The sequence below is a fragment of the Procambarus clarkii genome, chromosome 16, assembly GCF_040958095.1.
Source record: "Procambarus clarkii isolate CNS0578487 chromosome 16, FALCON_Pclarkii_2.0, whole genome shotgun sequence".
In the NCBI taxonomy this organism is placed as follows: Eukaryota; Metazoa; Arthropoda; class Malacostraca; order Decapoda; family Cambaridae; genus Procambarus; species Procambarus clarkii.
In genome coordinates, this window is record NC_091165.1 from 18,118,224 (window position 1) to 18,131,004 (window position 12,781).

General features: G+C 46.3%; 1 protein-coding gene across 2 annotated transcripts in view; it reads right to left on the reverse strand.

The window, feature by feature from the left end:
* Positions 1-7,610: 7,610 nt before the first annotated feature.
* Positions 7,611-12,781, reverse strand: part of LOC123760089 (epoxide hydrolase 4) — a 33,184-nt gene continuing 28,013 nt past the window's right edge. The window contains exons 7-8 of one of the 2 annotated variants that reach the window (XM_069325293.1): positions 9,517-9,730; positions 7,611-8,991 (exon numbers count right to left, since the gene is read on the reverse strand). In XM_069325293.1, coding sequence (XP_069181394.1) covers positions 8,880-8,991; positions 9,517-9,730 — 326 coding nt within the window. In that variant the 3' untranslated portion in view covers positions 7,611-8,879. Of the gene's footprint in view, positions 9,009-9,516; positions 9,731-12,781 lie in introns of both variants that reach the window. The other variant, XM_069325292.1, reaches the window with a different exon arrangement.

Genomic DNA, 12,781 nt, shown 5'->3' on the forward strand with positions numbered 1-12,781 from the left:
CACCCTCGTCAGATAGGCTTTTGTCCAACACTTACAAGTTTTTATCATGTATTGCGGGTCCTTCCCTTTCCGTCTGAGCTTCCTTGTGTTTCACTGTAGCACTGTGATGCGGTGGTGGTGGTGTGATGGTGTTGTGTTGTGATGGTGTTGTGGTGGTGGTGTGGTGTGACGGTGGTGTGGTGTGATGCGGTGGTGGTGGTGTGATGGTGTTGTGTTGTGATGGTGTGGTGGTGGTGTGATGGTGTTGTGTTGTGATGGTGTGGTGGTGGTGTGATGGTGTTGTGTTGTGATGGTGTTGTGGTGGTGGTGTGGTGTGACGGTGGTGTGGTGTGACGGTGTTGTATTGTGATGGTGGTGTGTTGTGATGCGGTGGTGGTGGTGTGATGGTGTTGTGTTGTGATGGTGTTGTGTTGTGATGGTGTTGTGTTGTGATAGTGATGGTGTTGTGGAGGGTCTTCCCTATCACTGTTTACCTATTAGTGACTACGGGGGAGGTGAGGTCTAGCTCTCCATGCCCCGCCTACCAGTCTTGTTGTGTTATAACTTCACTATTCTGACATTCGAGTTCTTTGTCGATCTGGCCTTAAAGTTGTGGATGGAGGTGGCTTCCGCAACGTCCTTCAGAGCATTCCACTTCTTGACCACCTGTAAAGGGTACAAGCATTTCCTTACATGCCTTCGATTCGCTATTTTCCATTTTGTTCTCTCGTCCTACTTTCTCTCAATGTAAACGAGGCATATCTTGTCAACGCTGTCAAGTCCGCTCTGTAACTTGTATGTTGTGATCATATCTTCTCGGGGAAGAGGTAGAGTGGATGGAGGAATCAGTATGAAGGAAGAGGTAGTATGGGAGAGGAAGCAGTGTGGGGGGAGGGGGAGGAAGTATTGTGGGGGGGGGGAGGAGGCAAGAGTGTAGGATGATTCAGTGTGGTGGAGACAGCGTGTGGGAGCAGGTAGTGGGGAGGGGGGGGGGAGGAGGCAGTGTGGGTATGGAGGCAGTGTTGGGGAGGAGGAAGTGTGTGAGAGGAAGCAGGTGTGTAGGACGGTGCAGTGAGGAGGAGGAAGGACGTTTTAAGAATGTGTGTACGTGTGTGTGTGTTTAGAAGTGAGTGTATGTGTGGTTCGTGCACGTGTATACGAGTGCACCGGTCTGTGTCAGTAGCGGACATGGCCCTCCCTCGTGGCTACCCAGTACCTGGCATGTCCTTGGTTTACCTGTTGCTTCCTGGTACCTGTCCTTGCAGCTTTGTGGCAGCTTCTACTAACTCCGTTCCCATGTAAATGCTTTCTCGCTCTTCTTCCCGTGTCCTCCTTATTCTATTTCACGGGACTAGATTGGAATAGATTGTTCCACAATCTGATGAGACTGTTCCTGTCTAATTCGTCTATCCTCGTCATTAACTTGTATGTTGCGATCATGTCTCCTTTATTCGATTGTTTGCTAGACAGAGCCCCACTCAGCTTGACTTCACAGCTCGGCTCCTTCAGCTGTGAAAACAGTCTGTTGCGTATAATACTGTGTAGCTCCTGAATGATCCTCTGTTGAGAGTGTGGAAGACCTTCCGTGTTACTTGCTGTCGTTTGTACAGCTAATGCCATTATGTTCCAGCCAGTCCTCATCAACAAAGGACAAATGTTCGTTAATCCAGCCACCAAACCCTCTGTTTATGAATGAAAAAATGGTTTACACACGACTCTCAACCGAAGATGTTCGACCATTTCTCGAAGGGAAGGGAACTATCAGGGGGGGGACGCCAAGCCATTACGACTATATAGCACTGGGAAGGGGTCAGGATAAGGATTTGGGATGGGACGGGGGGAAGGAATGGTGCCCAACCACTTGGACGGTCTGAGATTGAACGCCGACCTGCATGAAGCGAGACTGTCGCTCTTCCGTCCGACCCAAGTGGTTGGACATTTCTCGAACAAAGCTTTTCTGACGACCTCGGTTTGAATTGCATCTCAGTAAATGCTTCACCCACATTATTCCAATACAAATAATTACCAACAGAACCTAAACACCTAACTATACATAGAACTTTATATTATATATATATATATATATATATATATATATATATATATATATATATATATATATATATATATATATATATATATATATATAAATTACAACTGAAAACTCACACCCCAGAAGTGACTCGAACCCATACTGCCAGGAGCACTCTGCATCTGGCGTACAGGACACCTTAACCACTCTACCAACAAGACCGGACAAAAGAGGATGGTAGCCGAGGCTAATTCCCCATCCCCCTGCCAGCACTCTGATGGTAATTTGATCAAATTACTCTGAGGTGATTTGATAAAATACCATGCCCAAGATTACCATCAGAGTGCCGGCGGGGGGGGGGGGGATGGGGAATTAGCCTCGGCTACCATCCTCATTTGTTCGGTCGTGTTGGTCGAGTGGTTAAGGTATCTTGTACGCCAGATGCAGAGTGCTCCTGGCAGTATGGGTTCGAGTCACTTCTGGGGTGTGAGTTTTCAGTTGCATATATGCCTGGAGACCGTTCAGGCTTGTTTGCGTATATGTGTGTGTGTATATATATATATATATATATATATATATATATATATATATATATATATATATATATATATATATATATATATATATAGATATACACACACACACACACTCAAATGGAATGCATTAGGAAGTGATGTGGTGGAGGCTGACTCCATACACAGTTTCAAGTGTAGATATGATAAGAGCCCAATAGGCTCAGGAATCTGTACACCAGTTGATTGACGGTTGAGAGGCGGGACCAAAGAGCCAGAGCTCAACCCCCGCAAGCATAACTAGGTGAGTACAACTAGGTGAGTACACACGGGCTCACCACAGCCCGTGCTACTTGGAACTTTTTGTTCTAAGTAGCTGAATCTAAAACAACATCATAAATGAAAATTAATTTACTTTTTAATACACAGTACGTTCAAATTTGATGAACGCGTCTTGAGGACGGCCGCATCTTTAACGAGCTTGGCCTGAAGACAGGTTATATGTCCACGTTTGCGTCGGACAATATAAACCCCGAGGGAGGTACACCCAGAAAATAAATTTTTATAAGAGAGGAATCTTGAAAAAACGCCAAGTACTTGGAACACTAACTACTGCCCCTAGTACCGAGGGTACAGCTGGGAACACTATCTACTGCCCCTAGTACCAGGGTACAGCTGGGAACACTAACTACTGCCCCTAGTACCGAGGGTACAGCTGGGAACACTATCTACTGCCCCTAGTACCAGGGTACAGCTGGGAACACTAACTACTGCCCCTAGTACCGAGGGTACAGCTGGGAACACTAACTACTGTCCCTAGTACCGAGGGTACAGCTGGGAACACTAACTACTGTCCCTAGTACCAGGGTACAGCTGGGAACACTAACTATTAGTATTGCCACATGGCGCTCCTGGTCAGACCAGGTCAGGACACAAGAAGAAGGATGGCGGTGAAAGTGAAGATGAGAAGGAGAGAGGTAGAGGCGGTGTGGGGTTAGTGGAGGTGATGGTGAATGTTAGGGCAAAGGTACACGAGACGGAAGCAGAGGGGGTATAGGCAACGTAGAAGTTCATGAGGGCGTTGTGTTGCAGATGTGAGGAATGAGGCAGCGTTGGAGATGTGAGGAATGAGGCAGTGCTGGAGATGTGAGGAAGGAGGCAGTGCTGGAGATGTGAGGAAGGAGGCAGTGTTAGAGAGGCAAGTGAAGGAGGAGACTGAGCCTGTGAGGCAGGAGAGGGGGGGGGGGGTAAGAGGAAAGAGGTGGAACAGCCCGGCAAACGTTAAGCAGATGTAAACACAAGAAATGTTGCCTTAAGCGACCTCGACGCCGTGTTGGGTAGAGACCTCCAGCAGTGTTTGACCAGAAAATTTCAAGCGGGTCTATTCCTTTCTTTACCTTCTGGTCTTGCCCAACTCTCATGATTGATTAGACTTTACCAGCAATTAAGTAATTATCAACAGGCACCAAGCCAGGAACCAGTAATTGTATTAGCTGCAGGAAATAAACCTGCTTTAAGCCCGGCCCTTCGAGTGTCTGCACGCAACCTATCCTCAAACCAGGTCCATTCCATCCAGCGGTCGACCCGAAAGACGCATTCATCCATTTTAACATGCTGTTCATTCCAAACATAACTTTTCTCAAATATAAATTATTATATATTAGCATATGGTGCATATTTAGGCATTGGTTAGGTTCGGTGTTTAGGTTCTGTTGGCGATCATTTGTATTTGTAGTACGTGGGTGAAGCATTTACAGCGTTGTGGTTTGAACAAAAGTCGTCAGCAAAGCACTTGTTCCGGAAGTGTTCGGACGTCATCAGTTCTGAGTCGTGTGTGCAGCCCGTCCTCCAAACAAAGACCCAAAAGTGATTCCATGCACCCGCCAAACCCCCTGTTTATGAATAAAAAACGGTTTACACACGACTCAACTGATGACGTTCGAACACGTCCGGAACAAGTGCTTCACTGACGACTTTTGTTTAACCACAACGCTGTAAATGCTTCACCCACGTACTACAAATAATCGCCAGCAGAGCCTCAACACCTAACCTAACCAATACCTAAATATGCACAATTTTCTAATAGTATTAATTTATATTCGAGAAAATTCCTATTTTCAATGAACAATGTTAAAATTGATGAATGCGTCTTTGGGGCCGACCACTGGATGGAATGGACATTGACTTAGGTACGGTTGCTAGACGTCAGTCCTCTACTCTTCGCCTTTGTTCACTCAGCAGTAACTGTACCTGGTTGTTAAACGATTGGCGGGTCGTATTCCAGGGGGAAAACTAGTGGGCAAGGCTTACCTTGAGCTATGGGAAGGGAAAGCTCTCGGCCTACCAATAGGAGTCTGAATTCGTTTGTCTCTGTACTCTATGTAAAAAAAAATATCTTCAAAAGTGTTTATGAGTTTTCCAATTTCCCACTGACACCACATTAGGTCACAGTAGTCACTGTTGCCACGATGGTGGAGGCAGGTGGCGGCTCAACACCACCCGGCGTGATGACCTCCAGCGGGAGGGACAACACCTTCATTCATCAGCAGGTCAGGATTCATCAAGCATTTACGCAATCACTTACGAAACCTGTTAATCTTTCCATAATCATGGTGGATTTGTTAACATTTATTAAATAGCTTATGATCGCTACGAGATTTTCATAACCACCATACGTTGAGAGGTTTCGAACCTTGTAAACAGGTTAATAAATTAAAACAGACGCCATGATTGAGGGAAGATGTAAAGGTTTCGTAAGTAGTTGCGTAAATGCTTGATGATGAGAGTAAGAATTTTTTACTAGGAGACCCTGCTGGTGCCCCTCCTGCAGAAGGCCCCTCGACAAGCCTGGGGGGTGGGGGGGGGGGATGGTGCACGGTGAAGACATGACAGACGCCGCTGATGGAACTATACTCTGGCGGCGACGTTCGCCGCGGCTGGCACTTCGCCAGGGAAGGACTGGCTCCTACTGACGTTATGGCCGCAACAAACCTCGTACTTCGACTACTTTTGTGTACACCAAACCAACAATCTCCAGCTCATTGTCATGGATGGCACGCTAGAAGACGGGAAACTGACTGATGAGGCGATGCTCGACCTTCAGATGTTTTCGGATAGACAAATGTTCCTCCCGCTTTCTCCAGGTGGCACCCATGCATGTCCCCCGTGCCTCGGGAGGCCTGCGGACGCGACGCTGATGCATCGCCCACTTTGTCTAGAGATGGTGCGCCTCCCTCGGTGAACCAGACATATTGCCTTCCTATTGAAGGTACGGTGAGCTCACCTTCGTGCATGTTGCAGACAGTGCGAGTGAATGTGTGTCTTCGTGCTTTAGCATCATGGGGGGGGGGGAAGTTAAACTCCTGCGATATTTGGTGTTTAGCTTTAATGACTTTACTTATTTGAAGCAGCAACATATTACAATTTTAAGAAAATTAAACCATTGGTGGTGATTGTTGCGGCGGTGATGGTGATAGTGATGGTGATGGTGCTTACCCAACAGTGACTGCGGTGATCAGAGGTCGAGCTCCTTGTGTGGGGAGGAGTTTGCGTCCACAACTACTGCTTTCAGTGCATTCCCCCTCGTCGGTCACCCGTGTGGAGGTAACTAGTATTTCATTACATTTCTCATTCCCTTCAGCACGAGGACACTTTCAAACTCAAGAATGAAAATGCTATCAGACTCTGAACGAGGTCAGATGGCATGAGAGTTGAGCCAAGGGCAGTTATGATGGCTTGCGCATTCCCCCCCCCCCCCCCGAGTATTCAGTAGGCCAAACTGCACTGTTCTGACAATTTTCTACCAATTCTCACAAACGAAGAATTGATCACACTGGCAAGAGGGAGGGGAGGATGGAGAGGGTGAACAGCGGGCGGCGATTAGTCCCAACAACAGAAGCCGTGGAGCCAGCAGAGAGCTTCCCCCTCCCTCAGTAATGAAGAAACGGGCCCTCCTGAGGTAGGGGAGGGGGGGGGGGGGGAAGACTCTTGAGTCTGGCAACCTGCCACACGGACCAGTGAGAAAATAAGTTACTTGAATTTGCTAAGCCGGAAGACTGTTGTCACGTCTGTCACAATATTCATAAGTGCCTAGATGTAATTTATTTTGCGTAAGCGACAGCAATTACAAAATGATACATAGCCGGTAAGACAATTTAGCAGAGTCAATATCGCCGGAATGTCAGAAGGTCCCAAATACCACTCAGGATATCAACACGAAAACATTATTCGACTACGGCGAATAATGTCAAAGAAATCCACCTCATCGAGGATGGAACAATGCGTAAACAAAATGTGTTAGAAAATCTTTACACTTCTGACAGTACGATACGGGTCTGTTCCATTCAGTACCCACGAGGGGAAATAGAAAAGCATCCAGAAGATGGAAAAAAACTCAAATATTAAATAAAATGGAAATAAGTGGACCCCGGTGCCATGGAATACTATCTACCAAGGATGTGAGAATTGAGGGCCGAGCGTGAATGAGTGCAGACTGTAGTAATCCTTCAAGGCACTCCAACTTAAAGAAGAGGCCGATCTCAACAACGGGAAAATGCTATTGCCCCTCATGCCTAGGTCCTGATAAACACGTGCCACCCACACATGACAACCTCACGATGACCCCTCCAGTGGGCGCTCGATTTCAGTGAGACTCCTTCCTAGATGGGTGTTCGGTCGCACGCCAGCACAGCATGGTGATGGGAGCAGAAGCCACCTTAACTACCCGGTAATGGCGCATACGAGGGGACGTAATGAGAGAATATAGGCACACTAGCGACACCAGGGCAAATGGAGAATGTAAAAATGTTATGAAGTTACCGAATCTAATCATTAGTTATGGTCGTGAGTGTAAAAACACGCTACCTCGCCAGAATATATCATTCATAGTTCAGGAATGTTTGCAGTGGTGATGAACTCCAAGATTGACATGGGATCGTAGACGATGCTAACAGATCAGTGTGGGAAGCTACGGTGCTCTGGCAAGGGTCACTGTGCCCAAGACACTCACCAGGTCACCGTTACACACACACACACACACACACACACACACACACACACACACACACTTACTTTGGGTAAAACTAAAATTTCTTTATTACTTTATATAGATTTTTTATTGTAAATCAACAAAAGTTTATTTTTATAAACAAGAGCCGTCAGTGAGAACCAGACAGACTTTATTAAGTATGATAAAAGTAAAATTTACAAGGGAGCAGCCAGTGTTGGTCTGGAAAACCTACTCCAACCCTCTTGGGCTGGTGCTACCTCTCCCTCCTTCACACCCCTAATTGTCCATCTCAAGATTTCCCCCCCATCTCGTAAGGACACCAATCGCCCCTTCCCCGCCCCCAATCCTGCTAGCCAGTCAGTCAGTTCTCCCTCACACTCCATAACATCCCTTGTAGACATTGTGTGTGTGTGTCAAGGTCATTTCACAGTACAGCAAAAACCTACATGTACTCTAACATGCAAATAGCAAAGCTTCAAATCTTATAAAGTTTGAAAGAAGCAAGTCAAATTCAATATGCTTGAGTGGATTTCTGGTCAGAACCCATTGACCCCCTTCTCATATGGCTAATTAGTATATTAGTTTACAAGATTAACTCACTTTACCATAAATGTCTTCACCCAGACTTTGCACTGCTCCTTAGCTAATATTTATATATTAAAGAAAGTGTATCTTCCATACTCGGTAGGGTATGGGGCTCAGTGATTCTGTTTGATTCACCTGTTTAAGACCAACAGCCATCCTGGAGAGGTAGACTAGACACCAAGAGTACAGCTGCTCTTAGCCACTTTCACTTTAAACATTACCGGCTGTAATAAATAATATTTCAGTTACAACTAAATTCTTCAGTGCGATTATTGGCAAGATCTTCATCTGTCTACAATGTTTGCCATCAGGTTTGTTGTTGCACTTCTCAACGTTTGTATTTATTTTAGTCGAAATTCACCTTAAAAGTAGACTTTACACTACAGGTTTTAAACCACTCCTCTAGCTCGCTCTTGCGTTGTCGTCCAGCACTCCTCCAAGTTTGCTTATATTTTTAGTAATTTATTTTTAAAAGTACCAAAAATAATCTATGAATATTGCATACCTGGCCAAACTAAATTGGTATCACAATGTAGCACCTTTTAAAGCCGCCAATACTGGAAGCCTTTTCTTTATTGGAAAATTCCCATTTTTAAAAGACATTTCTTGTATCCTTCCTCCATTAAAAGAAATTTAGATGATCCTACTCGGTTAAAAATGACTCCAGCGGAACTCTTTCCTTTTAGAGTGTAATCTGACGATCTTCCTCAGTAAATGTCGGTTTTCGCCACGAAGCCTTCTTTAGTGAAGCTCCTCAGTCAGGTCAGTAGATATTATCCAGCCCCAGCTTGGACTCTGCCACCTTGAAGGACGCCTGGGCCACGCTCATCAGGCCTCCGGGCAGGGATCGCGTCATCTCCAGGGCCCCCGAGGTCCTGTCAGGTTATAAAAACTTTGGCAAGAAATTCAAGAACACTTCTGACTCGTCCCTAGCTCAGTAGTCCCCCCCTCCCCCCAATCCTACCCCAGTTGCAAGACCCTCATACCCTCTCCTACTTTTCTCCTCCCTTAACTGACATTTAACCACTGACATACTGCTATATACATGCCATTTATATCCTTTGCAACTTCCTAAAAAGTTGGTGTTCACTGCTTGCCATCATCAGTGTCTCGCGTCAGTAGAAACCGTTGCAAGAAACATCTGTCACAGTTCCATTTATAACGTACAGCAATTTTAGTGTAAATGATAGAATATTTAAAACTGATACAGGTGTGTTGCTAGATCAAGTTGCGCTATGTTGCACACTAACCGGTAGCACCCTTCTCTGCTACTCGCCAGCATACTTACGAACAAGTGCAAGAGCACAATTTTAACATTTAACTCTTGAAAAGTTAAAACCAAGAATTTCTCCCTGTAACAAATTATGTAACCGGTATCAAACTTTATAGTATCGACTAACTTGTTGACGGTGGAGGTGACGGCGGCGAAGCTGGCCCCCATCACCCGGCCGACGAGGGAGGAGGACTTCGCTGCCGGCTCGAGCGGGGAGAGCGGCCTCCAGGGCAGTTCCCGCAAGAACTCTGTGACCACTTCGTTCACCTGGGGCGCCCGGCTCACGTGGGATAGGTACCCAGAGCCGGGTACTGGCTTGATGGTGATCCTCTCCACGTACTCTGTAGGATAATGGGAAGGTCAGAGTGCCTCATCTTTGTCCAGCTACTTGGCACCATGTAACACTAAGGCGTTTGGTTTAGTTGTATTTAAAATACATAGATATATATGAGTCAGACAAGGATTTGAGAAGGCGCCAGTTTGGTCGACCCGAGTCTCACACCTCTAGCGTTAATGACCTCAAGTGACCTGAGGTCAGATCATGAGAATTTCCCCTTGCTTCTGCTAATCTTATAATTGGAGCCTGGTAGCCTTCAAACATGCCGACGTTTAAGGAGTGGCTTGGTAGAGTGCCTGAGGCTATCTACTTGTGGGTGGAGTTAGTTACTAGGTTCCCCAATATATACTCTAAGAGCTATCGATTCGAGAGCATGAGCAATAAGAGAAGAACAGCAGCCAGGAGAGCAGAGAAGACGGCCTAGCAGGGAGGCTGTCGGCCGGCAGGGCGGGACAGTCTTAACTACAGACCCCCTCCCCCTCTATCCAGTTATAGGCAGACACTTGGCGAGTTGAACATTAAGGTGACTTGGTCGTGTTTACATATGTGTGATGATCAAGGGCAGTCAAGTTGTAGGGTTCTCAAATTCTTGGACGATTACTCACTTTGCATATTAAACTGGAACATTTGAGTTGCTTAAATTATGATACTTATGTGAAATATAATTATGATTTAAATTGGCTTTAACTGTGTTCCCTAGAGTTTTTGAGTTGAGGTGAGAAAGCCTCGGTGGTTACTGGATTCATGATATTAATGAGTACATGTTTGGAGTTGATACATGGTAATAACATCTTTTGAGAATATTTTGATACAGACAAGTTCCATTCCTTGTCTTGTAGGTAATGGTCTAGAATGGATGGTGGCAGCATTTCTCCTCCTACTATCTACTCTTCTACTTCTACCTATCTACACCTCTCCCTCCACCCCTCTCTAAACTCTCATTTTCAACTAATGACCCTCCTCGGTCCTCCCACCTCTCTACCTCTCACCCCAAACCCTCACTAATTACTTCACTATTCATTTCTTTCCTTTCGTTTTCTCTTATACGTTTGTGGCAGTGAAATGTATTCTAGAGTTCTCTCTAGAGTTTCGGGTAGCTGATCGAGTTACGGCGCCTTGTAGTCGTAGCACCTAGGTAGTCGAATACCTAGGTTACAAGGTGTTGAACGAGAGAGGTTACCTTAGGAACTCTGGAGGTGCTCTAGAATAGTTAGCTAACTGGGGACGGGATAACGGACTAGAGAGCTGTTTCCCCCGGCCTCGTTAGTTAACTGGGGGGGGGGGGTAGAATAATGGACAAGATAGAGCTATTTCCCCCACCCCCGTTACAACCGATAGTCATCAGACAAGTACAGGTTATTATTCTGTTGACAATCTCTCATGGTCCCAGTGCCCACGAAGGCCTGCCTGCTGCCACTCCTGGATATCAAGTGTATATGACGATTCCTGCGGCAACTTCAACAATCTTGCCATCATTAAGACCAGCAAATACTTTTGGATCACTGGCATGCCTAACAGCCTTTCATCATCGAGCCTGAGACGTACAAGGAAGAGTTTGCCAAACATCTACAGTTATTTACAAAATATAGAAAACCGATTCCCATACAATTCCCTGTCCACACACGGAAGAGAAGGGAATAATCAGGAGAACGTGCCAAGCCATCAACTATATAGCACTTGGAAGGGATCAGGATGAGGATTTGGGATGGGATGGGGGGAGAAATGGTGCCCAACCACTTTGACGGTCGGGGATTGAACACCAACGTGCATGAAGCGAGACCATCTCTCTACTGTCCAGTTCAAGTGGTTGGGCATCCACACAGTGAAGAATTTGGTCAGAAGTTTAAACTTGCTGCATTAACATAACCGACCTTTACAAAGTTCATTCCCACATGCTAGACTTCGGGAAACTGATTGCACTCCTACAATAGGAAAAGTAGCCTCAGACTGACATTTTAACTGACAATTTACCCGAGGACCGCCATCTGTACTGGGATCAAGATGTCAACGGCTTTTTAATCCCCCCTTTCCCCCTCCTCACTTTCCCCATTGTACCCGAGGATTTTTTCCAACCGAATTTTAAACTGAAGTAATAATGTGTTTGAATTTACAGTTTCGGCAGGTAGACAGTTCCATACATTTATAACCCTGTGAGTGAGGAAGCATCTCCCGTTTTCTGTCCTATATTGCTGCTTGTTGAGCTTTATCTGTGTTCTTGTATTCGTTACATTTGACCTGTCACAGAAATTATCTGGATTAATATCTTAATTTGTTCTGTCTGGTTTGTACAGTTAGTCCTATGGCCTTTAACCATTCCAAGTTTACTTTGTTCTGGGAGAATTTGTGTCGCTTTTGTAGAATTTTTGTATTAACTGACCAAAGCAGATATATCCTTTTGAACGGGGGGGGGGGTTCATGCCTGATACACTAGTTTACACGTGGGTGTAACAGGGGGGGGGGGGTCATGCCTGATACACTAGTTTACACGTGGGTGTAACAGGGGGGGGGGGGGGTTCATGCCTGATACACTAGTTTACACGTGGGTGTAACAGGGGGGGGGGGGGGTCATGCCTGATACACTAGTTTACACGTGGGTGTAACAGGGGGGGGGGGGGTCATGCCTGATACACTAGTTTACACGTGGGTGTAACAGGGGGGGGGGGGGGGTCATGCCTGATACACTAGTTTACACGTGGGTGTAACAGGGGGGGGGGGGTCATGCCTGATACACTAGTTTACACGTGGGTGTAACAGGGGGGGGGGGGGTTCATGCCTGATACACTAGTTTACACGTGGGTGTAACAGGGGGGGGGGGGGGGTCATGCCTGATACACTAGTTTACACGTGGGTGTAACAGGGGGGGGGTCATGCCTGATACACTAGTTTACACGTGGGTGTAACAGGGGGGGGGGGGTTCATGCCTGATACACTAGTTTACACGTGGGTGTAACAGGGGGGGGGGTCATGCCTGATACACTAGTTTACACGTGGGTGTAACAGGGGGGGGGGGTTCATGCCTGATACACTAGTTTACACGTGGGTGTAACAGGGGGGG